Source organism: Harmonia axyridis, chromosome 6, assembly GCF_914767665.1.
Source record: "Harmonia axyridis chromosome 6, icHarAxyr1.1, whole genome shotgun sequence".
Lineage (NCBI taxonomy): Eukaryota > Metazoa > Arthropoda > Insecta > Coleoptera > Coccinellidae > Harmonia > Harmonia axyridis.
In genome coordinates this window covers 3314091-3341491 of record NC_059506.1, presented here as the reverse complement: position 1 = coordinate 3341491, position 27401 = coordinate 3314091, and the positions used below count along the sequence as shown (strand labels likewise).

Here is a 27401-nt window from a genome sequence, read left to right as displayed (position 1 = left end):
CAAAAAAATGTTTTACATAGATAACAAAAGAATAGTTGAGATGTAAATAAACATTGAAATCCCACTAAAACTAAAGTTGCGCGTGGGTTTTGCACAGTTAAATTTACAGTATTTCTTATATATTATGTATATGATATCTACAATACTTGACATTTAACGCATATATTTATATGCGGACCATATCGAGAACGTCAACCACAAAGTGAGGACAGACTTGAAAAAGGAAGCGACGGAAGCTTTTGATTTTGCAACTGTTCAGAAAATCCAGAACACTTTAATGTCAAGCGAAGTGAAAACGGCAACATGACCTAAGGAATGGAAGAAAGCCCACGTGGTTTCAATTCACAAGACCGGCAAAGACGCTAAATTCACAGACTACTATTCTTTGCTAAATTCCCTGCAGTACTACCGCTGGAACAGTTTTCAAATATTTCTATACTGATATAGGTTTTCTTTGAGGTTAAATTTATTGAACCATAAAAGAAGTTTCAATTAAGCCCATAGACTCAAAATACTAATAAAACGATTTTCTCTGCTTTATGGATAACTCAGGAGAGTTCCTTAAAACGTAGAGAAATAGGATTCGTTATGTTTTTTCTAGGAAAGGTCTTGTAACCGACACTCTTGTCAATTGAGTTTTTACCTAGTCGACGTTTTAACTCAAGATTTATTGTCATCTTAGCATTAGTGTTAGTATTTTTCTAGTACATAAAATGTATATAGAAAACAGTTATTTGGATTTATGGGTTAGAAATCTGTAATTCTTCTAGTTAAATTTTCAATCTGACATTTGGAAGTATGAATAATACATCATCGTCATGCCTCCTCCAAAATAAACATTCGAAAACTGTGCAGAAGTATAAATTGGTTCTGCTCGGAGAACAAAGTGTTGGAAAAACTTCTCTTATTACCAGATTTATGTACGATAGTTTCGATAACAGTTACCAAGCCACGGTTGGAATCGATTTCTTGTCAAAAACTGTTTATGTTCAAGATAAAACCGTCAGATTACAGTTGTGGGATACTGCAGGACAAGAAAGATTTCGTTCTTTAATACCCTCATATATTCGGTAAATAGTCGGTAATATTTTTTTACATTTTTTAGAGGTCGAATTTCAGGGATTCGAACGTAGCTGTCATTGTTTACGATGTTACCAACCAAATATCCTTCGAACAAACCACCAAATGGATAAAAGATGTGCAAATGGAGAGAGGTGATAATGTTATCATTGTCCTTGTGGGGAATAAAGTTGATTTACACGATTTACGACAAGTCACACATGATGATGGAAAACTAGAAGCTCATCGTTTAGGAGTGCTTTTTATGGAGACAAGTGCGAAAAATGGTTACAACGTCCGATACTTGTTTAGACGAATTGCTGAAACTTTGCCAGATATACCTAGCGAGAAAGATTTGCAACACTTTCGAGACATTGTCCTAGAGAATACAATTGAAGATTCTCCTCAAAATGAACAATGTATATGTTGAAGTACCTTATAATTACCTACAGTCATACTGCAGATCCATTTGATTATGCATAAATTCAAATTAATAACGGGTTACATTGACTATTAGGATATTTTATCTTCAACTATTATTATCTAATTCAAGAATATAGTTGACTTTCAACAATTACATATAAATGCGTTAATAGTACTTATTGTATATTTTCAACAGCCAGCAATTTTTATATGAAATAAGTGCCTGAATATATTTTTTTAGTGGTTTGATGGTTAAACGAAAGAAAAGAAAGAACAAATGAGGTGAAGTTCATTTTCTATGTCATAATCACAGATGTCTCTTTATGATAAACCTTTTTGAGGTATTTTATATTCTATGGTTAGCCTGGCACATTGGAAACAGTGTTGGTTGGGAAAGAAAAGAAGAAGAATAAGTTTCTTTACTTTACGGTAATGGTACTCTGTGGTGTATTGATAAAGATGTCAACATCAGTCAACGTTTTCAACAGAAAGCTATAGTTTATAAAAATAATAAGTTATTGTGTGTAATACAATAGAGAAACATTATTTTGTTTAATTATCTCTTGCATGTTCCATTTTTTAAACCATCATGGGGGACGAATTGCAAAATTACAAGTTACAATTGCAACAAGTAGAAGCTGCTTTATTGACTGATCCTGATAATAAGGAGTTGCAGAAACTAAAAGTTGATCTGGAAGAAGTTATAGAACTCACCTTGGATCTCAAAAATAAAGCTGAAGAAGCTGCTAATCAACCAGAATATACGCAGCCTGTAGGAGTAGCTGAAGATGATGAAATTACTAAGTCTTTGATGGCAGTTGAGGAATTTGTTGCAAGAAATAAGGCAAAGAAAATTTGGAGAATAGGTGATATATGCATGGCCAAATGGAGCGATAATGGACAGTATTATGAAGGTAGAATCGATGCGATTAATCCGGATGGACAGGTAAATGTAACTTTTGAAGCGTTTAAAAATCGTGGAGTCACAACCTTAGCTGAACTTAAAGAATTCACAGGGCAAAAACGAGTGTTAAGTGAATCTGAAAAACTGAAGAGGGCCAAAATGAATAATAAGGAGTACTTGAAGAAAAAGAAGATGAAGAAACAACAAAGATTCAAGGAACTGGAGGAAGAACGTGAAAGTGAAAAGCAAAAATGGTTGGCATTCACTTCTAAAGCTGGTAAGAATAAAAAAATTTCTGGTCTCAAAGGAAAAAGCATATTTGCTTCCCCAGAATCAGTTAACGGTAGGGTTGGAATTGGTACTTGTGGTATCAGCGGTAAGCCCATGACGGAATTTGTTACTGCAGAAAAATGGAGGAAAGGAGTGTAAATAATTTGTTGAGTGAAAAACTTATATATTTATGAAATTATTGTTTGAAGATTGGGAAAATTAATCTGAACAATTGAAAAATAAGTAGAAGATTCTCATTTTTATCAAATCTTTCATTTTGGGAATATTAAAGATATTTTTCATATAGGTGTAGCTCAAAAAACTGAAAAATTATATGATATCAAATAGTGTTCTCAATGTGACATATTTTATAAATCTTTGAAAATATTCTTTAAATGTAATCTCATCTGATTTCATCCTTAATAGCACATTCATTAGAGATTGAAATAATATTAGAAAATGGTTTCTTTGTTTTTTATACTGAGGAAAAATATGTAATAAAATCAATGAGATTGAGGTGTTGATCCAAATTTGAAAAATATCATTCAATAAACCGATTTACTACACAAATTTCAGTTTTTTTGGCATAAGTGGAAACTAGAACTTCCAGTGTTTACGCTTAATCTTGTTATTTGATTGTGTAATTACGACAGAAAGGTTAATTCATGAGTGATATTATTATATCTAGTTATGTAAATTGGTCATATGAATCCAACCAATTCTGATCTTATTTTAAGTACTAAATAAATTGTAAAAAATTTTTCGCAACAATTTTCATCACTGAGTCAATGATGGAAAGACAAACATAAATAAATTATTTTTGTTTTATTTTGCAATTTTTCTTATGAAATTCATCCCTTGAAAAAAAAAACACAACATTTAAAGTTAATATTTCAAAAATTGGAAGAATTCAACAGAATATAGTCCTTTTTCACCAGCTCATCAAGAACTACAACATATCAAAAATTCAGCCAGATACATGGAAAACCATTTCTCTAACTAAATGTGGGGAAGGTACTTCAACGATCATAGTATTTTCTAAAACAAGTAGTAGAAAGGGCTCCTATTCCAACACGAATGCGAAAACGAGCGAGTTTTCGAACGCATTAGTGTTGGAATTGCCTTCTTCAACGAGTATTAGACAATATTTTCTTTATTTCAGTCAAGTTTTGTGAAATAGTGTTGAATTTCAATAAAAAATTCAGATTATACATCCTAGTGACTTTTGTATTGTATCTTGGCAGTTGGTGTGACTATTACGAGAATTGACAGACTATGTAATATGATTTGAATCGTACGTTTCGAATTTTGAAATAATTTATAATTACGCATTTAATTAGTGAATTATGTCTGAAGAAATCGATCAAACACCACCAGGATTGAGAGAAATTGCGAATAATGTTGCTTATCATTTCACTACATCCAAATTATATTATATTGACAATTGAAGTGTCTTGAAATTTGATAGGATCGGAAGCCAGGTTAGATAAACACAAAACGAAAAATTTAACTGAAAGCAATGCTGTAATGAGTTCATTACACCACTGTTTTTAGTACTGTAATGATATTGAAATAGAGAGACAATTAAAAATTTTTGTTTTATTCTTTTATTTCTTTTGGGGTATTATCACAAAAATGATAACTTAATATATCATACATGTTTAAAAATTCAGTGTATAAATGACACATCAGCAACTAATAGATTACTTCTATTTGGTATGTCCATGTAATAATTATCGTCAAAACCTATGTTAAAAACTTCAAGCTGCAAGTTCCTTCATTCTATTTAATGCACTTCCCGCCTTGAACCAGCCAATTTGCAGATCGTTCATACTATGGTTTAACATTATTTTATCTACTGATCCATCCTTGTGTTTCACTTCACATTCTACTTGTTTGCCTGGAGCTAAACTGGAGAGATTTTTCAAGGTGATTTTATCCCTGAAAAAAGAAAGTATTGCATTCGATTAATTCAATCTACGTCTAGTTGTTTTGAAAGAAACCTTTTATTCAGCTCAAATGAACCTTATTTGAACGTGATAATATTTAATGAAACATGCTTCAATTACAAAATGTTGAAATTTGGTAAAAGTTAATTGATTTTTTTTTAAGTTGAAGTAACTACACTCTAAACCATCTGAAGTTTACATATGTTTAGCAACATTTCAACAATACGGTTAGCATCTAAAGAAACAGTAAAAAAGCATATTAAACTACTCCACTACTTGATGTCTTATTCATCCTCCTTCGATTAGCGTAGTGAATTAATCCAAATTGAGCAGCTTTTCTTCCCAACATTTATATACTTTCCGTTGTACCCAAAAACCTTTTATTAGTATATTTTAAAAGTTTTAACAAACCTTCAGCCCCAGTTTCAAATTGTAGCCTGCCAATGTAGATTTTTTTCTTTGATTCATGTATTCCTTTACTTTGATTGTTTAGATAGTGATTAAATATACTGGGCGACCTATTTTAAAAGATCCACTGAAATAACTCCTTGGGAAAAGATTGGATCAAAAATATTTCAAATGATTGTCTCATAGTCTTTAGATGGACGAATATCCACATTGAATAATGTGACCTTGGAGTTTAATTACAAGGTCATTACAGAACCAAGTAGAATATACATTTGCAGAATGGAAAACTAAAAAGAATTTGTCTCCTCCTTTTTTTTAAAATAAAATGTATTTCTCTGGAGATATTGGGTGTTTCATGCTCAAGATGGTAATGGGTACAGTACTTCATAGTTATTTCTCATAGAATCATTTGGTTTTGTATTCCGTATCACCATATTCAGAAATAAAATCTAGTTTTTTTTCTGTGATTTTTCCAACCGTTCATATGAATTGACACCTTGATAATAAAATCTCACTACATGCCGAATTTTGAAATTTTTACCACTGCAAACAGATCCATTGGTACATAATTGTGAATTTTAGATTGTACGTAATTGCAGAGTTTTTTTTAGTATTATTTTTTATAAAAACCATCAGAGAACATCTTGAGGAGTTCAGAGACAGTCCTGCCCACTGAAGATGCCAATCAATGATCACTACTTCAAAATCTAGTTGATTCACCACTATAATATAATGTTTTTTTTTTTTTTTGCTTTTCGTCCAAATGTTAAATCTCCAAACTATTTATCTACAAACCTTGTTTAATCTTATATTTCAGTTATTGTAAATTTACCTGGCTGTAGGACTAATACTGTCGATGGCCATTTGGCCCTTGGGTCAATAAATTGCGTTTATTATTATTATTTTTTGTTATTCATTCATTTCTCCTTATCAATTGTCTGAAGGAAACGTATGAACATTAAATTAGGTGAAAAAAAAACTACTTTGGTTTGTTATTAGTCCCTTCATGAATACTCACTTCTTCAAATATTCTCACAAGTTAGTGTGTAGAAGATTTTCATAAAAACCATCTAAGCATAAAACACTTTATATCCCACAATGATTCACTTTATTGCAAAAACGAATGAGACAAAATATTCCGAGTTTTTTTATGAATCAATATTCTTCAAAGAAAAATGTATATTTCCTTTTAAAAGAATCTACTTGACCCTGAAATGACCTTGAAATCAAATTCCAAGATAAAGTTGAATTACTGCATTTGATGCTTCAAAAGAAACTACTTGACCATGAAATGACCTTGAAATCAAATTTCAAGATAACGTTGAATTTCTGCATTTGATGCTCCCCACTAGACTAAGAAACTTTCTTTTGAAAAATGTTTACATCCAGGCTCTTACAAAAGAGTAATTTCAGTGGATCTTTTAGAATGGACCTCCCTTTATATAAATCAAATTTCGCGTACGATTCTCACAACCAAAAGGAAAAAATGAGTCACAAAAGGAATAATCATAGCAAGAAATCTTCATTGGCAGACTGAATTTTAAAAATTTCAAAAAAGGTACAAGTTGTTTCTGAGAGTTCAAACTTCTGAAATATTCAAATGAAATAGGATGTATAGAAGATTATAAGAGATCCAATAGTGGAGCTAGTCTAGTATACCTTCTTACATTGTATTTTGAATTTTAGTTAGTAACTTTTTTCCTGAATATAACAGCTATCGACATGTTTTTAAATGCACTTTCAATTTCATATTAAAAGTTAATCATTTTAATGATGGGTTCCACTATAACTTTAATCAACTGATTGGAGTTGTAAATCTGGTGGATTCAGAAATGATTAACACCACCATTTTTCTTATACTTTGACCCAGGTACAATAGGATTTACATTTTGTTTTACTTACGTTGGCTGTATCTTGTCATAGTCGCTAGGATTAGCGAAGGTTAATGGCAGAAGACCTTGTTTCTTCAAGTTAGTTTCGTGGATACGAGCAAAGGATTTGGTAATGATAGCTCTTCCACCCAAGTGCCTTGGTTCTAAGGCAGCGTGTTCCCTGGAACTTCCTTCACCGTAATTTTCATCTCCAACTGCCACCCATTTAACTCCTTTGGATTTATAGAAACGAGCTACGTCTGGTACAGTTCCCCATTCGCCTGATAACTGGTTCTTAATATTATTCATCTCTCCATTTTCTGCGTTTGTTGCCCTAAATAAAACAATATTCATGAGGTGATCGCACAAAATATATATAATTACAAGCCAGTTGTTGAGAGTTACGGCAATATCAATATGGAGGTAACAACTATGCCAATAAAGGGTAAGGTCCGTATATCACCTTGGTTACTATGGTTAGTAAGTTGGTGGTCCTTATACATATATCGAATTCCTCAAAAAGCGGTGACTATTTCTTCAGTATCTGTCACCAGAGCAACCGTACTTTCATTTTGGTTAGGTTAGGTAACCACGCCCCCTCGTCTTGGCAGTTGTCATTTTAATTTTCAGATTATTGTTTATGGACTTTTTCCATGATATCTAACACTCAAATACTTTATTATTTTAGTTATCAAACAACTACCCTTCAGAGTCATTAAGAACTTTTAGTGATTTACAAATTAAAAGAGATTAACCATTTATAACCCCCAAAATTCTGTCAAAGAAAAATTTTATTGACCAATGACAAGTGTCAAGCGATCCGTATTGCAGGTTACCTGTAATATAGAAAACTACTGGAAACCGCTCTGAAATTCTCTGCGAAATACGGACCATACCCATAGTATCAGAACACATTTTAAAAATGGGGCATGCTATTCCTGAGGGTTGTTTAAAACATTCAAAATTTTCTGATAAAACGTTTTTAAGAGCAATACGCTCTATTAGTGATGACGTCACACACCGCCATTTTTGGTTCTCCTGTCAGTGTTCGGAATCCAAACAAACAAATTGTCATTCAAATTAGTACGTTGTCCTTGAAGAAATTGGCTTATTTTGATAAATAAGATTATTTAAGGAACGATTCTACTATTAATTGATAGACAGAAGGCACGAGATTAATGCCAGTAAGTTCGAACTTGAAGTTCAACTAACATACACAGCTTTTTACAAAATCTGGGGAATGATACAGGATTCAAACTTAATGGTATTAACCTCAATCCTTCTGTCTATCAATTAATATTGAAATCGTTCCTCAAATACTCTTATTTATGAAAATAAGCCAATTTCTTCAACGACACCGTCCTAATTTGAATGACAATTTAATTGTTGGGATTCCAAACACTGACAGGAGAACCAAAAATGGCGGTGTGTGACGTCACACTAATAGAGCGTATTAAAGGTATGCAAATTCATAGAAGAAGAGAAAATTGGTGATCTCTGATACTCAGATACCATTGGAGAAATTCAATGTTACAAAAATATCTAAAAAAATTGTACAGCCTACTATTAACTAGTCTTTTATCTTCTGTTTTGATGGAAAAAAATTGATCAGAATTAGAATGATGACTTCATTCTTATTTTTTTTCTAAATTCCAAAGAAAGAAATAAAATTTCTGCCGTTTTTAGATAATTGAAGTTACAAGGATAAGTACATCGAACATCTAGGTTAAGAGTTAACCACAAGGAGCTATACTCATCCTCGATGATAGCAGGATTTCCTGTGGTTAATTCTCAACCTAGATGTCTGCCTGTCCGATATACCTATAACAGTCGCTTTTCGATTCGTTAGCAATTTCTTGTTAACTACTAGGCCAACCACCCTCAATTTGTCCAAAATAAACTCTCAAGCGCATAATTAAAAATTCTTATTGCACGATTTTATAAGATTCAATACTCACCCTATAAACATGTTGTTGGAGATATTGTCTAAATGTCCTCTGTATTTCAACCAAGGTCCAGCAGCCGAAATATGATCAGTCGTGCATTTTCCTTTAACCTTAATCAAAACAACCATATCTTCCAAATCTTTACCATCCCACTTATCGAAAGGTTCCAAAAGTTGCAAACGTTGAGATTTTACATCTACGTTAACTTTAACCGAGCTTCCATCGGCTTGGGGTGCTTCGTAAGTATCTTGACCTGGGTCGAAACCTCTGGTTGGAAGTTCATCTGCGAACGGACTGCTCAATTTGAAGGATTTACCGTCAGTTCCTTGAAAAACAAATAAATAAACAATTTGAAATCGAGACGAGCACAAAAAATCTACCTTTAATTTCATCTTTGAGCGGATTGAAGTCCAACCTTCCAGAGATGCTGAGGGCTGTAACCATTTCGGGGGATGTAACGAAACAATGGGTGGCAGGGTTGGCGTCATTTCTTCCGGTGAAATTTCTGTTGTACGAAGTCACAATAGTATTCTTTTCTCCCTTCTTCACGTCTTTCCTATCCCACTGGCCGATACATGGACCACATGCATTGGCGAGAACCTATACAGTAAGGTCAGATTTCAACGAATAATTTAAACATTACATATTTTTCTCTACATACAGTGCCTCCAAAAGCCCTCAAAGTCTCAGCGATGCCATCTCTTTCAATGGTGGCCCTGATCTGTTCCGATCCAGGGGTCACGTAAAATGGAATTTTAGATTTGACTCCGTGGCTCATGGCTTCTTTAACAATAGAGGCACACCTGCCCATATCTTCGTATGAACTGTTTGTACAGGATCCTATCAGGCCGTTCTTAATTTCAACTGGCCATCCATTCTTTTTGGCGTTTTCTCCTAGTTTACTGATTGGGCTAGCCAAATCAGGTGTGAAGGGACCGTTAACATGTGGTTCTAAGGTATCAAGATTAATTTCGATAACATGATCGTATTTGCAACCGTCATCTGGGTTAAGAAGTACCTAGAAAATTGGTATTGATGAAGTTTAAGTTGAGGTGAAATATTCTTTCGAGAATGTACTGGCGATATGAAAAAAATTCACTCAAAAGGATTCTTGAAATTAATTTTGTTCTAAGTTGGCATAATTGACATCTATAGAGGAGGTAAGGCATTGGACCAAGATGCATTAGACTTTACAATAGGTAGGTAATTTTTCAGAGGTTATGTAACGTGCCAATCAATGTCAAAATATTTTTTTTTTTCCTTTATATGTGCTTGGCTACTAAGGCCATCTACACAGCGAACATTTCATATTTACTATATCAAACTCATAAACCTCCACCAGACATACACAACATCCATGACCTAGCCAGGATTCGAACCCGGTACCTTCGGCACCACAGCCAACTTCTCAGTCCACTGTACTACCGAGGTAGTCAATGTCAAAATATATGTTGACTAAGATGCATAGAATACTTGGTGTGTTTACTGATTCGATTTTGTTTCAGACTTTTTGAGTCTGTAAGGGGTCGCTCTTCAAAAATTTTCGAATTTCCGCTATCTGCCAGGTGCCGTTTAAAAAGGAAATACTGATTTTAGACACTGCAAAAATTCACAATAAATTACAATTCAGTTCATATCGAATTTTTAATCAAATGAATGGAATATAATAACAGACCATAGAATATAAAATATTCTTGTTCTACACTCAAAGTTCACGACAAGAGCGTAGAAATGGAGGGATACTGGGGGTAATTACACGGTGTTCCTAAATTAGAGATACAAATGAAAATGACAGATTTCCGGATCATTTTAAGAAAAAAAGTCCTATAATATGAGTCCCCAAACATTTTGTTTTGAGATACATGTGTTAAAGTTTACGTTTTTTTCTCGTATAACCTTCCCTTCACAAGATATTTAATTTAAATTGGCCATAGATATTCCAGTTTAAAGGTTACACCATGCGATATGCTAATTTTGAATGCAAATCTACAGGGTGATATTTTTTCTGGAAGGATGCCTGTTTCCTTCCTCCAAAACTAGATTTTGGTGAATGACTGTTAGTTTAGAAAAATTTAGAAAAAAAACTCTGGTCCAGTACTACACTTTTTGGTTTGTTATAGTTTTGTCGTATTTGCTATCGATTTCGAGAAAAAATCTCTAGTAATCCTCAGGAAAATCCAAATTATTATAAAGATCCAGCTAGTAAGCTCTCATGAATGCGTTCATTATAAGTTTTGGTATTTATTTACCCAATCTGTTGCGAAGATTAATGAATATTTGATAAACTGATACAAGCATCACAAAAATTATGACACACTAGAAACAACCTGTATATTGAAAGCAAAGCGTTTGTGTGCTCATATTCATGAATTTTTTTTTCTCAAAATTATCCAAGTAATTTCTCATTTTCCTTCGTAACTCTAATTTGAGAACACCCAGGATAAAGTAAGAACAACCGAATTAGTAATAAAAAAAATTATTTTGAGTAATTTGGTTCAAACTTCGTTATCCAACTTCTTTTTTTAACATTACATATATGAGTAAAAGTTGTCGTCAAAAATTTTTTTTTCGATTATCCCCCCCCCAAGAAAAAAAAAGATCTACCCCCTTGGTTCACGAGAGTCGAGAATTGAGAGAAATGTCAAATGTAAACGATGTATGCGCCATCTGAAAAGCCCGCGATCCCTCGAAATCAAGTAGGTATAAATCTGAAAAATCTCCTGTTTTGTCTGAAAGTTTTAAGGTATAAGTAGACACACCAGGTTTTCTATGCATCTCAATGTTGACATCAGTTCTCCCCATTAGTTTTTCAAAATAATCTTACACATGTTCCAACAATTTACAAACACTGTCAAAATTTTTGAACAATACTCAGATTTGGAGCACCAAAGTGGAACCTGAGGAAAAGTAGACATTTCGTCATAACAACTTTGGAAATCCCTATAGAGGGATTATAATGGCTACTTATCATAATGCGTTATCCAATAAGAAGTTTCATTTTGAATAGCCTGCTATCTGGGTAGCTGTCACTTTTAGAGCTATCATCATTTGACAAGTAACTACTACGCCATTAATAAAAATGAAAGGATACACGCTTCAAGAACGTATTGAAATTATTTAATTTCACTTCTGGCGTCCAAAGACGAATATTAAAGAAAGGTTGTTGTGAGTAATAGAGATTCTTGATGAAACACAAGTGACCATATGGGACATGCTAATAAGATTGAACAGCTCTACACAATGATCTGAATAGAAAATAGTTTCAATTGGTTCAACACAGAATGTTCAATTCCACTTTATGTCCAAACATACAAAATGTGAGCAGAAGATGACAAATACATAAAAGATATTGATCTTGAGTAGGAAATTATTGATTATTTCTGTTACCTTTCCAAACTTGTCAGCTTCATTGGCAATTCCTTCCCTCTTAGTAGCTTTCAAGTAATCCCTCATTCTCTTATTATAAGGGAATATTGATGTTGTGGCTCCAATCTCAGCACCCATATTACAAATAGTTGCCATTCCCGTACAAGAAATTGACTCGCAACCTGGACCTGTATATTCTACAATAGCACCAGTACCTCCCTTTACGGTTAAAATGTCAGCAACTTTAAGAATAATATCTTTAGGTGATGTCCAACCAGATAATTTTCCTAAAAGTCAAGAAATGTGTGAAGGTCCTTTTTATCGTAGTTTCAAACCCAAACTTACCAGTCAATTTAACACCAATAACTTTAGGGCATTTCAATTCCCATGGTATGTTGGCCATGACATCAACAGCATCAGCGCCACCTACACCAATGCAAAGGCCACCAAGACCTCCACCGTTGGGAGTGTGCGAGTCTGTACCGATCATGACCAGACCAGGAAAAGCGTAATTCTCCAGGATGATCTGATGGATAATACCTGAAATTTAAGTAACAATATCAGTAATGATCATTTATTATGACTTATTTCCCCACAATCAATTCTGAGGTCTTGGTGAAATTATCACAATTATTGGAAGAAAGATTTTTGAATAGAAATAATTTCCTCATAAATACATTCAAACAACTTAATATAAGGAATTGATCATTGAAATACTCCATTTTTGAAGGGACTGTCAAAATTGTTCTATTAAGTTGGTACGTTAAGTGGTAAATTTAAATTGGTAAGTGCCATTTAGTCTGTTTATAGTAAAAAGTTTGGTAGGAGAACAACAAATCTCATTTTAACATTTATCATTGCCATCTAGGAAGAATTAGCGATATAATCCAGAATTTCATATGCGAAAAGTGCAATTCCATTACCAATCCAGAAATACAGCATATTTTTTTGAAGTAATGTTCAAAGTCCCAACAGGTGGCCAGCTAGGTCGACTGACTTAATGTCTATGGGGAATCTTCCCCAAAGGTGAAAGTCCATAGACGTTAGATCAGGCGACCTAGGCGGCCACCTGTTGGGTCTTCGAACATGACTTAAAAAAATATCAAGCATGCTATATTTTTGGATGGGCAATTTCAAGCTTTATCGAAATGTGTAGAAATATTCTGAGTGTCCCATTTGAAAAAAAAATTTCATAGCGGTTTTTGCCAATAAGTTTCGTTTACCTAGTATAGAAATAGAAAAAGTGTCCAATTTGGCGCATCCTGTACTTACTTTACTATACATAGATACCATACATATTGGGAATTATTGTGAATTAAATGTTCAGAAGAGCTTGGTAATAAGTTCATAATTGGACCAAGGACTTTTACCTGTTGTATACCATAGCACAACTTTTTAAGCATACACTCTTTTTTTTACCCTTTTTTTGTTTCCTCATGGAGATAATTGTTACAAAAAGTGATGGATTACAATGTGTTTGAAGTATTACATCATTATTTTTTTTCAAGGCATGTCTGACATGCAATATTGTTCTAAATTCATACTCATTATTATACCGGGTGGCCCATATACACCAAGCCAACAGAATACTTTCATAAATATGAGTTTTTCTGGAAAAAAGCGAGGTACGCCAATTTTGATATGAATGAGGGTATTTATTGCAAATTCGTGTGTGTACGTTTATTCCTTGAGCGGTATGGCAATCTAATGAAGTGTCTCAAATGACAATAGTGGTCAAGTGATACAAATTTTGAATTTCTTGGGATTCTATCTAAGAATAAGCTAAAAAAATTCTGTCTAGCATACTTTTCTTAATAAAAAACTCATTGGAAGTGGAATGTGAAGGGCATTTTCTGACACTATTTTCATGACACTATTACTGTTCAGAATGGTAGGTAATTTGAACATCTTATTAAATTAAAAGTGTTCATAAACTTAATAACTTCCAATGAATTTTTCAAAGATGGGTTTTGTGTTTCATTGATCAATATTTTTCCAATACAATTTTATGTCATGAAATTTTGTCAATTAAAAATCAAATTTAAATTAAATTTACATTGAATCACAAATATCATCAGGATAACTCACTGACCAAATTCCTTGCAAAACTGTAAATTGTAAATATTGAAATTAGAATTGAAGATGATTACTAAAGAAAAATCTGTACCTGATCCTGGTTTCCAGAAACCAACACCATACTTGTTTCCTGCTGAACTCAAAAATTGATATACTTCCATATTCAAATCTTTAGCCCTTGCAAGATCTTTTACGCCTCCAACTTGTGCTTCAATCAAATGATCACAGTGGATTGTACTAGGTACAGCCACTCTAGGAAGTCCACTAGAAATGAATTGCAACATCGCCATTTGTGCTGTAGCATCTTGCATAGCAACTCTATCGGGCCTAAGGCGAAGATAGGAGGTACCCCTTTCGACTTCCTATAAGAATATGAAAATATCCAATAATTAAGATTCATGGTACAACAAAAATTTTTTGTGACTTACTGCAGAAAATTCATGGTGAATATTGAGGTTATTTATATGACTTGTTTATGAAGATAAAATATACACAAATATAACAATCAATGCAGATTAAGATAACAAATAACATCCTCAAAATTCAGACATAACATTAATTTTATCAACTGATAAAATGCAATAACTTCCATTATACAGTTTTCAAAATAAACATTCTTATAAAAGGCAAATAACAATATTTAAATTTGGATATTTCATAAGGAATTTTTTTCTATTCAAAAAATAGATTCAAAGAAAACAATCCAAGGTTAATTGAATGTCCTTTACCTAACCTTATTTTGATTATGTAATCATAGTTCTATTTTATAAAAAAACTTATAAGAAAAAATAATTTTCAGTATTTTTAGAGGATTTACCTGATTTTGGGGATCATCTATGTGAGAATACAATACTTTTTCTGAAAGAGTTAAAGGTCTATTCAGCCTTTTCTTGATGATTTCCAAATTATTTGTTAGTTTTTCATATGGTAAAGGATCCTTATCGAATTTGCTCATAGCTGTCTTCACAGCGGCAGAGGATAAAGGTGAAACGTTGAAACATCTTGTTTGTATATCTTGTAAAAAGGATGAAGCCACTCTGCTTCCCTGGAATCAAAAAGACACAAAACCTAGAATAATTTATTAACGAGGAAGACTTATCCAGAACACGATGTTACATTGAAGAATAAATCCCTAAATAACTGTTTCTTAAGCGGCAGTGCTTTAATTTCAATGAAATAAAAGTAAATATAATTTTCACTTACTTGGCGATGCAAAACTCCCCTACAGTACGCCATGGTTGCAGAAAAAATGAATCAGTAAAAAAGGTTGAAGTGCTTTGGAAATGGCTATCAGTTGCTTTGTTTTCTCGTGATACAATCAACCAGGAAAATTGAAACTACCATCAGTGAGATGATCGGACCACGGACCATCTACGTATTCGATTACGCTACGATATCCGTCGGCGTTTTCGCTTCTATAACAAGAGCGCGAGAATTTACAAATAGATTTTGAAATATTAGTCTTAATTTTATTAGTTTGGGAGATCTCGAATACGAATTCGCCAATTCAATAGCAAGATTAAAATGAAATTTTAAAAATTGTTTATTTACGCACATCTAGTGAGTTGGAATTTAAACTTTGCACCTAGATAAATCAGACTCAATTTTTACTCAATTTGTAAAATTCAATGCATGAAAGATGAAATAATCAGATAATTTCAATTAATGTTTAATGCAATAATCATTTATTGTATCAAAGTTCTAAATGAACATTTTTACGAATCGATTTTCTATTTGAAGTATAAAAATATCAATTTTTCCTTTGATGCATTATTCTTTATTTAGCCATTTCACTCGAATGGAAAACATTTTTGTCTTGATACATTTGGAAAAAATCTGAACGCTGTTTTGCCTGGTTTTTATTACTGATCGTACCTCTATCGTTACGTTTGACATGAATGTCAGTCAATACGACTTATTGACATTTATGATTGTGGGCCGTCTAATTGGGAGTTTTGTTTTGAGAAATCATAATAGGATTAGTGCCAGATTAAACTGAATTGTAGATATTGCAGTTTGAAAAAATAATTAATACTTCTAGGTAACGAATTATTTATCAAAACTACCAAAAGTTATCCTGAAAATAAGACTTCATGATATCATCATAGCTTCAATATGTTTTGTGATATACGACCCTGAAATCCAACATTCCAATCTAATATTATCCATATTAGTTTGCTTGATTCCGATTACATATTTCAGATGTTAGCCATGAGATTAGGAAAGTTGGGGTCCCGTAGAAATAGTGAGTGGAGTTGTTTTGGGTGTATCCATGTTCGTACAGCAACAATAATTCTGGGAATATGGCATCTGGTTAGTTGAAATTTTTGTTGAGACTGAATATTTCATTTGACTTCCTATTGTTATTGTTCAATTTTTTGTTCAAGTCTCTCCACTTATTGGCCCTAGTAGTTCTGGCTCTGCTTATGAGAAATCACAACTTGATTGAACAGAGATACAATCGTGAAGATTTTCAGCAAGGTCATATTTTGCCCACTCCTTTGAGTAAAGTTGAGGCTGATGAGTATCCTTACTATTTACCAACAACCCAAGATGGCAGGACGATCTATTCATGTGAGTTATTTGTCTTTATTTAAGTAAGTTGACTCAAAGAATGCATCTTTCCTAAATATTTAATTTTCTAAAAGTCAAAAGTTGGGCTAATTGGGTGTGTTTCTATGATTAGCGGATATGGATTCAGGGGCCCTAGTAACTATTTGTACTCTGGCTATCACATTATGCATGCTCTATGGAACGATAAAGGGGAAGGCTCATCATCTGCTTCCATTCTTCTGCTTACAACTCTTCGATTTCGCTGTCACAGCGTAAGTTGAAAAATCACTTTGTAATATGATTATTTCATTACTTCCCTTTTCAGTTTAACGGCCACAGGTTATTTTTGTTACCTGAGGTCCATACATCGTTTGGTGGAGGAGCATTGGCATAACTTACCGTCCAAAAAGCTATTGTTGTCTTTGAGTCCTAATATGTTATCGATAGTTGTTTTGTCTACATTTTTGATTGCTATGGCGTGGAAGGTGAGGATCCAATTTGTCAGGATCAATATTGCATCAATTTTTTTCTCTCTTACAGGCATGTTGCATCTCGATAGTGTGGCGTTGTTACAAGTTCTTATCCTTGAAACAACAAAATATCAGAAGCACCATTCATTTCATAGCTTTTGATGCAACAGATGGTCAGATATCAGATCCTGACTACAGCAGCATTTTGTGTGGACAAGAAGCAATGTGCGGACGTTTGGCTAAACAGACTCCTCCACCTTCATACCAGGATGTAATGGGGGATCAACCACCACCATACCCTGCTACAATGGAGGTAATTTAAAAATTTTTTGCTATAAAATGTAACGAGTTTTCCATCAGACGATCATTTGATTGGGTTCCTAACGGATATATATGCAACTAAGCACATTCTCCAATTTGAAATATGTCTTCCACAAAGTTGGGAGGGAGGTGGGGGTAGTAATTATCCTATTCTCTTTCAACTGCTTTATCTGCCAACTATCTGTAAATACTTAAATTTTACGATAGTATACATACTTGCTGATTATTTAGACTGTTTCCATTATATGTTGCCTATGAATAGGCTTAAAGGTAGATAGACGTTGATAGCAGGCAAGTGAATTGAAAACCTAATTGAAGGAATTGATAAAGGACCAGTGTCATACAAAAAAGTTTCAAGAATATTTAAATGTAAATCTAGAAAAAATGAATAACTATTGTTTTTATTTATTTCTGACTATAATTACACAAAATAATAAATACTATAACAAAACATATAATAAATTTAACAAAAAAATCATTTTCTTGATTTCATGTTATCTCAACTGCTTTGGTGTAATATGAGCTTGAATTTTTGGAAAATTTTCTTCAAACCTTTTATACATGCAATATGAAATATGCAATCAAACTGTTATCCCCTCTTATCTTAGAATCGGATTCCGAATAAATTATTCAGATTTAGCACCAAGAGCTTGCTGTAAGAAATTTATTTTCTCAACTTTTCTGCAAATTTCCAAATACATTTTGAAGTTACTACAAACACGACAGTTTAGTGAGAATAGTGTGCGTGAACATTGTTTAATCCGATCAAACTATTCTCAGGTTGTGTTGGGCCTCTAAAAAATTAATGCTTTTGCAAAATACCTAAAACCTAACATCTGAGTTATTACACAAAAGTTTCCCACTTCTAAATAATCTGTATAATTTTTCGTACATATCGTCAAGAATTTCAGAGCGGTTAGTAGCTGTTTCGAGTATTTCAGGTAACCTGCTTCGTATATACACAATACGCTCTATTAGTGATGACGTCACACACCGCCATTTTAGTTCTCCTGTCAGTGTTCGGAATCCAAACAAACACATTGTCATTCAAATTAGTACGTTGTCGTTGAAAAAATTGGCTTATTTTGATAAATAAGATTATTTAAGGAACGATTTTACTATTAATTGATAGACAGAAGGAACGAGATTAATGCCAGTAAGTTCGAACTTGAAGTTCAGCTAATAAACACGGCTTTATACACAATCTGGGGAATGATACAGGATTCAAACTTACTGGTATTAACCTCCTTCCTTCTGTGTATCAATTAATACTGAAATCGTTATTTATGAAAAGAAGCCAATTCCTTCAACGACACCGTACTAATTTGAATGACAATTTATTTGTTTGGATTCCGAACATTGACAGGAGAACCAAAAATGGCGGTGTGTGACGTCACACTAATAGAGCGTATTGTCATTGCTTGTCACTTGTCATTGGTAAACAAATTTTTGCCTTGACAAGTTTGGAGGTTATTGATGGTTACCCTCTTGTAATTTGTACACAAAAAATCTTAATTGCCATGAAGGGTATTTGTTTTATAATTAAGAGTCTGTTTACACCACACTGCTTGGGTAGCAGAGGGGTCGCGACGTGCAGGGGCTAGAGCGGGTGGGCGTTGACTATTGTGGTGAATATATCGTGAACGTATTAGCCCCTCAGCCCAGAGAGAATGAATTTGTAACGCATTGGGATGATCTCGTTTCTTTCTCGTGTTCTACTAGTGCGTGTCGGAATTTGCGGCCGCATTTTTGACATTTTGATGAAATGAAATGATTGTCAAAAGGTCACCTATGATTATGGTTGTAAAGACGGTTTCTTTATAATAAGAGCTAAGAGTTGAGAAATACGAACTCTTTTTTAGGTTTCGAGAAAGTCTCTCTACTTTCCATAATTACTTGATATCGAATTGAGAATCCAAATACGCTTTGATATACCATTATCCTCATTTCTTGAATTGTAAAAATCCTTATGAATTAAATGGCGTGAATTTTGAAATATCTAATCCAAAATTTCATTGAGAATGTTGATGAACTCATTTCATAAATATCTACAGTTTTGAGGAATAGTACTTTGTTATAATAATAAAAAAAATCAGCTTGGTTCATAATGATATATTTCAAATTGCCTTTTTTTTCTTCAATTTTGCTTATCCTGAAGATCTAGTTTGAATTGGGGATTTTTAATAGAATTTTTTTTCTAAAAACTCTTCATCGATGTTGACTTCGATAAATAAAAAGTCCTTCAAAGTCCATACGACAAAGGCATTTTTCTCTTTCAGCTATATTTAATTGTCCCTGAACTTGAAAATAATAATTATGACTTTGTTTTAATCGATATTTCTAATCATCATTTTTTCCAAATATGTGATTTGTTTCCTTTCAATAGCGTCCTTCATCATATTATTTCTTGCTGAAAAGAGGCATTTGATTTCAATTGAATGATTATTTTTTTCAACAACGCCATCTGAAGAGGCACCTAGAAAAGGCCATTTTTTATTAATAAAAATTCCACTGTTTGTGATCTTCGAGCACAATTCGTTCTCTAATAGACGCTTCGCACGATCTTCATTATTTTTCCCGAATCTATAGCTTTTGCAGAAAAATGTTTTTGTAAAATGCTTTCAACTGTTGAGTAACAACTTGTCATAGGAGGCATTTTACATATATTGAAGCCGTCAACAATTTCCTCCTCTACTGATGCCAATCAGCAGAATCAGTTTGAAGCTGTGTTTTCAGCTAAATTTCATTATAAGCTTCTTCTGCTTTGATTAAACCCCTCAAGAATTCAGCCCTATATTATTGGAATGTTCCCTCATCTATGTATGGTTTTTCACAATTTTCTCAATAATTATCTGACCCTGCAGAGAACTGTAGTTTATCACATTCTTCACCGGCCCTAGAACACTACGTGCTTTCGAGAGTTCTCGTAATTCGTTACAGTAGTACCTCAGTAAATGACATTCTATTTTCTGAACTATACAAGGTGGGCAAATTTCGATGTTCTAGCACTTCAACTTTTGAACCAGAGGATAAAGACAAAATCTGATACCCCATTCTAGTTCTCTTTTTCTGGGAAACTGACAAGAGTAGTAGGTATTCATTTTTGGCTAACTTTTTTTGTTTTCGAGTTATAGGTGAAAATTTGAAAAATGGCGATATCGGAAACCATTGATATCTCCGCGAATACTGATGATAGAGCTCTGAAATAAAAACAACATAGAGGCACTTCTTTACGTAAAATCCAGTGGCCTGCTCGTCTTTTCAAAAGGGTTTTTAATTATGAAGCTATGACCCAAAGTTATGTTTTTTCAAATGGGAACACTAGATTTCTATGCTATTTTTTGAAAGCTCAATCTTTCCTGATTTCAAAAATATATAACATCGTATGGTATCGTATCAATATAAATAATGGAAAATGGTCAAATACTTTTTTCCATAAAATAATAAGGTTTTGTACCATCTAAGAGTCTCAATATTTCTATGGTTTCAACTGTTGATGAACACAGAAAAATTGAGCTTCTTATAACAAGAGTAGTATCAAGAATTTTTTTTTTGTAACAACTACTGTCCCCATCGGCAATCTTTTTGCTGTATCAATTTCAAATTTGTACATAGGTAAACTGGAACTAAATCCTTCAGCTTCTATGGCTGTCGAAGATGAATTTCAATTTTCATAGCGTGTATGCACTGTTGTTGTTACATACTTCATTGTGTACTCTTCTATTTTGAAATCATTGTAAAAAATTGTCTTTTTTTCTTTATACAGTGAAAATGAAAAACAAGGGACATTCATACCATTTCGAAATTCTACACATAATGCGTACGAAAACTAATTTCGACTGAAAACCTATTTTTATTTCCTTCACCAAACGCATATTAGATCAATTTTATTCAAAAATAACGGAGTGACTTGAATGTTCTTTTAGAGAAATTGCTGAATACAAACAATTCGGAATGTATCCAAAGATATTTCCCTGCATAAAAGGTTCAATTCAATACACATAAACAAAATTATAAGGAGAACTGCACAGGACAAATAGATATGAAAACTTCTAGTAATACCTCAACCCGAAATTGAGAATACCATTCTAGGAATTTCAGTTTGAAAATGGTTATTTCAATGTCGGGTATATTCTTCATTTCTACATAAAATCAATGAGTAAGTAGAAATATACGAATAGGTACAAAAATAGACCATTTTAAATTTTTACTCCTAAATGCCTTCTTTCAGGTACCTATGCAATGCTGAACCTACCTAGAAACTGTCAAATTGTCCAGCAATGAAATAATACGGTACACAAAAGAGTACCGAATAACCTTTATTTACAACTGATGTTTATCTGATGTGACAATGAAATCTTGAAATAACTCTAATAAATTTACACGAAATCACTTCTTGTTAACTTTTAAAGTATTATTCTCAAGCAGTAGCACAATACCGAATCTTAGATAGGTTCTGAACTACCCAAATTTTGTATTATATGAAATATGTTAAAAACAAGGTAATTTGCCAGCCATCATTACATCCGAATCGATTTTTTCAATAACAGATATCTACTTTTTCTCAAACTTACGAACCTTCGGTCCGAAATAATTAATTGACTATTGCATCCAATCCGAAACCTTCCATGAGGAATACATTTTTTCATTCGAGAAAGTAACATGAAAATCAGACATATGGCTTTAAAGATAATCAATGCTGGAATAGGAACTTGCAGGTTTAAGCGACCAAATATTTTTTTTTGTCCGTAACAAATAATTCAGGTTTTCAAGAATATATTTCCTAAGAGACGGTCCTGATAGCTACAAGCCACGCCCCTCAGGGAGGAGCAACGATTTTTAGTTCACAATTCTGGCACTCGAAACAGATTTACAACGTCTCAGAGAATTTTGAGTAACTATGATGTAATATATTTCTAATTGGTATCATTGCAAAGAAGAAGAAATAGGCTATGACCAATTTGTATTAGATTTTCGAATTTAGGTCAACTGAAGCGACAATAAATCATTCAAAATTGGTATTGAAAATCGTACTTTCTACTTCAATAAAACAATTAATTTGCAACTTAAAGTGAAATTATTACCTAACGAACATACAAGGGATTAAGACCTTCCAATATTGTTTTGAATCATCTCGATAGCGTTTACCGTTCCTGAGAAAATCACGACCGAATTAGTTAAGAAAACGCCTGAATTTGCGCCGCGTGAACGGACTCTTAAAATGAAAGTCTGGAGTGTCGGTTACCATGGAAAATGTTCATAAAAATTATCTGAAAATTAAAATGACAAGAAGAGTGGGAGTGGTTACCGACCTCCATAAGAATAAAAGTGCCCATGTCCAAGTAACCAAGGAGATAGACGAACTATACGCTATATGTTAGTACTCAGAACTCCCCCGTCACGGATTTAGATATTATCTATTAAATTTGTAACACAGAAAACAGTTCTGCCAACCACGATTTTTCAAAGCAAAAATCACTAAACAATATTTATGGCAATATTCCATTAGTTTCAATAAAAATTCAGTGAAGTAAATAATGCATAATGTTCTTACAAAAGGTTTATTCATTTGAACTTGTGGAAGAATATCAATGCCTTCAGCACTTTTATTGTAAACAACTATTCTAATGGCCAGTTGCTCCATTTGCCTAAACATTGATTACTTTCTGATTTCTCTGAAAAAATCAGAAAATAATCGATGTTTAAATTTTTAATCATTTTATTAATCAGCTTCAGTATCTGACTTTGAATGGGAGTTCAATATTGCAGTAATCTTAACCTCTCATATCGACATTGGCATGAAGTTATGAGATTCTGGGTGCTCGTTTATTCATGCACCCTTGGAGACCACAACTATTCAAAGGTATAAGCGGTCTGCAAGGGCGAAATTGGCGTATTAATTTGCTAAAAATTTTAAAACTACAGACATTGTGACGAAATTATAGAGACAAATGGACGCTCAAAAAAAAACTTGTTCCAATTACGATCTCTTACCAAATAATAACAACTGAAAGACTACATAAAACCACTGTGATTTTCTAAATGAATTCCAGATACTGCAGGAAACTATAAATAATCATTACATCCTTACACCACCGATGGATACTGTTGTAGAACAAAGAGAAGAGGCAACAGCCATAAATGAAAATAATCTGGAGCAAGCAAGAGAAGCAGAAACTTGCGCTGAAGGAATTGCTCAAGAAGTCAATAAGGTATATTTAATTAATTTAAAATGTGTCTGAATGATTAGATCCTTGAAAGAAAGTGTCAGGAAAAAAATTTCAGTGATTTGCACCTTTTTTCTGAAGTTTTTAATTTTATTATTTTTTAGGTTGGAACATCTAGAGCAATGGTTTCAGAATAGGGTAATATCATGTTTGTTACTTTATCAATAGCAAGTCAAAAACATTCCATTTCACTATATGATTACAAGTAGATCAGTATTTCACTATGATTAAAATAATGGCCATCGTTTTATTGTTATCAAATGTTCATATTTAGTGTATTGAATATCGTTACATTGTGTATTTGAAAAAGAAGGGGGAGAATCTTCATTTTGAACTTTTTTAGAATTGAGTTCAAGATAACATTTATTCACACTGTTAATATTGTCAAGTGTTTGAACGTCGTATATTTATATAAATGTATAGTTCCTTGTCCATACTTAAGGAAGGTGTATCTATATTTTAAATTGATGTGGTACAGAGCTGGAACCGGTACCGACTACAACTTCAACACAGTTGAAAATTTTGAACATGTAGGAAATTGCAGGTAAAGAAATTGTGTATAAGAAAGAAGTGGATTCAGTTGATACCCAATATTCTTGCATAGACTGTTGGTACTCTTATATTCGAATTTAAAATATGTAGGGTGTAGAATGAAATTGATTTTATTTTTGTTTATTTGAATAACAATTTGTTTTCTTTATTTCAATAAAATTGTTTTAAAATCTATATTTGACTTTGTTTTGACTTTATTATAGCCTATTCTCAACTGTCCTGTATGTTCAAGCAAAGTATGGGCGTCATACTTTTAGTGCTACACTTCCACTTCTCATAATGGTATAAGTAAAAAAAAAATGAAACACTTTTCAGTATACATAATTATTCTGATTATTACGGGCAGTTGTCCAGTGGATAAGACCACTTACTCAAAGTCGAAGGTCAGGAGTTGTAGCCTCAAACGGGAAAAGAAATTTTTTGGTTACAGGGGACCATCAAACGATTCACTGTTGGGTAAAATATTAACAGTAGTGCACCTGAAGTGACGATGGCACATAGTAACGAAGCCTACATGAAATATAACCATTTCTCCTGACTCTCACAAGCTCTGAGCTTTTGAGACGTCTCACAGAGGCTTAGGAGAGTGGGGATTTGAAAATTTCTTGAAAAATGTTGGGTAATGAAAAAATTAAAGAAATCGTATCCCAAAATATTTTTAATCAAAAAATAATTTTACCCATTTGGATGTTTAATTGGTGCCATGAGTCCATCTTGCTTTCCTTTTCTCAATAAAACTGTGCACGCCCTCTTTGCCATCTTTCAGTTGTAAATTTTCCACCATTATATCTCCTCCAGTCTTATACGCTTCTTTTACACCTAAATTGAGCTGATGAAGAAGTATGTTACTCATAGAAACAAGAAAAGACAGAATTTTCGAACCTGTTTGTAATAAAATCTTTTTCCCAGTGCTATAACTTCCCTACTCTTATTTTTTATATCTTCACAATAAGAAGCCACCGTCTTATTCAGGTCATCCTCGTTGCAAATTTCAGTGATTAGGCCAGCAGTTTTTGCTTCTTCAGCTGATATTGATCTTCCAGTTAGAAGCATTTTCAATGCTGTACTTTTGTGTAATGTTCTGGATAATGCTACACCGGGAGTTGAACAAAAGATTCCAAAATTCACTCTAGAATCAAATAAAACTATGTCTTCGAAGAAGAAACTTCATTATCTTGATTTACCCAGGAGTTAAAAACGAACTTTCTTTAGAACAAATGGATATATCACATTGAGCAACAAGTTGACATCCTGCCGCAGCTGCTACCCCATTAACCTTAGCTATGACTGGAACTGGAGAATCTATGATAGCATTCATGAGTTCGAAAGCCAAATTGAATACTTTTTTATGAGTATCAATTTCATTTTCACTCGACTAAAAAGGAGACATTCAACATTTCATTTCAATGTGACCAGAAAAATGTTACCAGTTCTTTGAGATTGTGACCTGCTGAAAAAACTTTTCCTTCAGATCCTATCACGATAACTCTCAAGTCAGGATTGTCCTTATCTTCTGTTATAGTATCAATGAGATTGTTCATCATATTTATGGAAAGAGCATTTCTAAAAAAAAACATTCAACGATCATTTTGTTAGTAAAAAAATATTCCTCACCGAGTTTTCTGTTGAGATAGAGTGATAGTCTTCACACCATCATTGAATTCTACTAGAAGGGGTTTATTTGTTGAAGTAGAGAAACTGGAATTTTTGAAAATGATCTACGAAATAAATATTACTTCTTGCAGGACAGGTAACTATTTGAAAATATAGGTATCCAACATGGAAACAATAAATACCTATGTACTCAGAATCCAAAATGAAAGTGGATAAAAGGAATTCAATAAATTCCGTCAATTACCTGTTTGGTTGAATTCTTGAAGAAAAAATTTAGCCGATTCATATTGAACTACAAAAGAACAAAACTTTTGGAAAGTTTTAGTATTCTACTCTAGTTGTAAATTCCAATTATTGAGGTTATCATTGCGATATTTATTTGAAATGGATTATTATTGTTATAGTCAGGATCGGGCTAAGATAATAATTAAGAGAAGCAGTCATTATTACATATTATTCTTTGTTCATGAAAATTGTTTTTATAAGAAAATGTATCGTCGAATGAAGAAAATAGGGTCAAAATCATTCCTCTGAGGAATCAACATTCTGATTGGAGAATTTAAAATAAAAATTATTCCTTAAACGCACCAAAACCGGAAACAAAATCGAGAAAGTTCATCAAACAGAAAGAATGCTTTTAATTTAAATTTGTCTGTATTCCTTCCTGTTGTTTCTGACTAAATTACATTCTCATTCGGAACCATATGGAGTTTTGTTGATTTGATTTTGATTTGAAATGCCGCCCCTAAATTTTGCAAAATATCGTTGCCAGACTGTTAAAACAATCCTTTTACTGCTTACAAAACAAATTTTGAGATTCTATTCCTACACCGTTTCATTGTATGTTCGAAAATTATAGCAGATGAAAACAACCAAAATCAAATCTTATTACGAATAAAAAAATATGCCTCCTCCTGTGGAGAGGGTATAAATACCGCATCAGGATTCAGGAGAGAACCGCCAAACATATCGGGAAATCTAGCATCGAGTCTACGACCTAAAAACAAGGGCGTAGATCTTTTTTTTCTTGGGGGGGTAATCGAAAATACATTTTTTGACAACATTGTTTACTCATATCTATAATGTGAGAAAAAGAGGTTTGATAACGAAGTTTGAACCATTACTCGAAATAATTATTTTTTATTATCAATTCGATTGTTCTTATCTTAATGAAAATTCTTCTTGGATAATTTTAAAAATAAAATGGCCCAAAAACAAAGCTAAAAGTATAGTACTGAATCAGAGTTTCTTTTTAAATTTTTCTAAACAACTAGAGAGTACGTGGTTCACAAAGAAATAATTCTGGAGGAAAGAAGCGGACACCCTTCCAGAAAAAATATCACCCTGTAAATTTGCATTCAAAATTAGCATATGACATGATGAAAACTTTAA

At 33.0% G+C, this 27401-nt stretch overlaps 5 protein-coding genes and 1 long non-coding RNA gene across 7 annotated transcripts; 4 read left to right on the top strand and 2 right to left on the bottom strand.

Annotated features, from left to right (window-relative positions):
- The first annotated feature begins 688 nt into the window (after window positions 1-688).
- Window positions 689-1570, top strand: LOC123682386 (GTP-binding protein ryh1-like). The gene is made up of 2 exons (XM_045620983.1): window positions 689-1070; window positions 1120-1570. The coding sequence occupies exons 1-2, from the start codon at window positions 799-801 to the stop codon at window positions 1487-1489; spliced, it is 642 nt and encodes a 213-aa protein (XP_045476939.1). The 5' UTR covers window positions 689-798; the 3' UTR covers window positions 1490-1570.
- Window positions 1571-1928: 358 nt separating this feature from the next.
- On the top strand, window positions 1929-3484 carry LOC123682384 (survival of motor neuron-related-splicing factor 30). Its single transcript, XM_045620982.1, has one exon. It carries the CDS (start codon window positions 2072-2074, stop codon window positions 2813-2815), a length of 744 nt encoding a protein of 247 aa, XP_045476938.1. The 5' UTR covers window positions 1929-2071; the 3' UTR covers window positions 2816-3484.
- A 756-nt stretch (window positions 3485-4240) lies between these two features.
- Window positions 4241-15812, bottom strand: LOC123682609 (probable aconitate hydratase, mitochondrial). Its single transcript, XM_045621342.1, has 10 exons — window positions 15476-15812; window positions 15090-15317; window positions 14364-14634; window positions 12542-12736; window positions 12218-12483; window positions 9492-9848; window positions 9211-9430; window positions 8843-9155; window positions 6916-7218; window positions 4241-4597 (listed from the first exon to the last, which is right to left on the bottom strand). Exons 1-10 carry the CDS (start codon window positions 15506-15508, stop codon window positions 4417-4419), a joined length of 2367 nt encoding a protein of 788 aa, XP_045477298.1. The 5' UTR covers window positions 15509-15812; the 3' UTR covers window positions 4241-4416.
- Window positions 15813-16077: 265 nt separating this feature from the next.
- Window positions 16078-24569, top strand: LOC123682610 (lysosomal-associated transmembrane protein 4B). Its single transcript, XM_045621343.1, has 8 exons — window positions 16078-16313; window positions 16475-16585; window positions 16660-16846; window positions 16959-17097; window positions 17151-17310; window positions 17366-17608; window positions 23670-23828; window positions 23948-24569. Exons 2-8 carry the CDS (start codon window positions 16475-16477, stop codon window positions 23978-23980), a joined length of 1032 nt encoding a protein of 343 aa, XP_045477299.1. The 5' UTR covers window positions 16078-16313; the 3' UTR covers window positions 23981-24569.
- Window positions 21544-22268, top strand: LOC123682611. Its single transcript, XR_006747837.1, has 2 exons — window positions 21544-21775; window positions 21848-22268. It is a non-coding gene; the product is annotated as an uncharacterized LOC123682611 (long non-coding RNA).
- A 469-nt stretch (window positions 24570-25038) lies between the features above and the next one.
- LOC123682608 (enoyl-CoA hydratase domain-containing protein 3, mitochondrial) lies at window positions 25039-26551 on the bottom strand. 2 transcript variants are annotated; one of them, XM_045621340.1, is made up of 6 exons: window positions 26254-26549; window positions 26010-26113; window positions 25823-25958; window positions 25580-25770; window positions 25278-25524; window positions 25039-25224 (listed from the first exon to the last, which is right to left on the bottom strand). In XM_045621340.1, the coding sequence occupies exons 1-6, from the start codon at window positions 26293-26295 to the stop codon at window positions 25087-25089; spliced, it is 858 nt and encodes a 285-aa protein (XP_045477296.1). In that variant the 5' UTR covers window positions 26296-26549; the 3' UTR covers window positions 25039-25086. The 2 variants fall into 2 exon arrangements, with proteins under 2 accessions (XP_045477296.1, XP_045477297.1); XM_045621341.1 differs by lacking the exon at window positions 26010-26113 and having other exon boundaries at window positions 26254-26551.
- Between the last annotated feature and the right edge of the window lie 850 nt (window positions 26552-27401).

Bases quoted from the DNA above. Each gene is read 5' to 3' on its own strand.
- LOC123682386 (XM_045620983.1), top strand. From the start codon at position 799: ATGAATAATACATCATCGTCATGCCTCCTCCAAAATAAACATTCGAAA. The intron at 1,071-1,119 runs GTAAATAGTCGG...GTCGAATTTCAG, and splicing joins TTAATACCCTCATATATTCG to GGATTCGAACGTAGCTGTCA.
- LOC123682384 (XM_045620982.1), top strand. From the start codon at position 2,072: ATGGGGGACGAATTGCAAAATTACAAGTTACAATTGCAACAAGTAGAA.
- LOC123682609 (XM_045621342.1), bottom strand. From the start codon at position 15,508: ATGGCGTACTGTAGGGGAGTTTTGCATCGCCAA. The intron at 15,318-15,475 runs GTAAGTGAAAAT...TTTTGATTCCAG, and splicing joins GGGGAGTTTTGCATCGCCAA to GGAAGCAGAGTGGCTTCATC. The intron at 9,431-9,491 runs GTATGTAGAGAA...CTTACTGTATAG, and splicing joins TGAGGGCTTTTGGAGGCACT to GTTCTCGCCAATGCATGTGG.
- LOC123682610 (XM_045621343.1), top strand. From the start codon at position 16,475: ATGTTAGCCATGAGATTAGGAAAGTTGGGGTCCCGTAGAAATAGTGAG. The intron at 16,586-16,659 runs GTTAGTTGAAAT...TTTTTGTTCAAG, and splicing joins TTCTGGGAATATGGCATCTG to TCTCTCCACTTATTGGCCCT. The intron at 17,311-17,365 runs GTGAGGATCCAA...TCTCTCTTACAG, and splicing joins TGATTGCTATGGCGTGGAAG to GCATGTTGCATCTCGATAGT.
- LOC123682608 (XM_045621340.1), bottom strand. From the start codon at position 26,295: ATGAATCGGCTAAATTTTTTCTTCAAGAATTCAACCAAACAG. The intron at 25,959-26,009 runs GTGAGGAATATT...GTTTTTTTTTAG, and splicing joins CTATCTCAACAGAAAACTCG to AAATGCTCTTTCCATAAATA. The intron at 25,225-25,277 runs GTTCGAAAATTC...CTTCTTCATCAG, and splicing joins AAAGATTTTATTACAAACAG to CTCAATTTAGGTGTAAAAGA.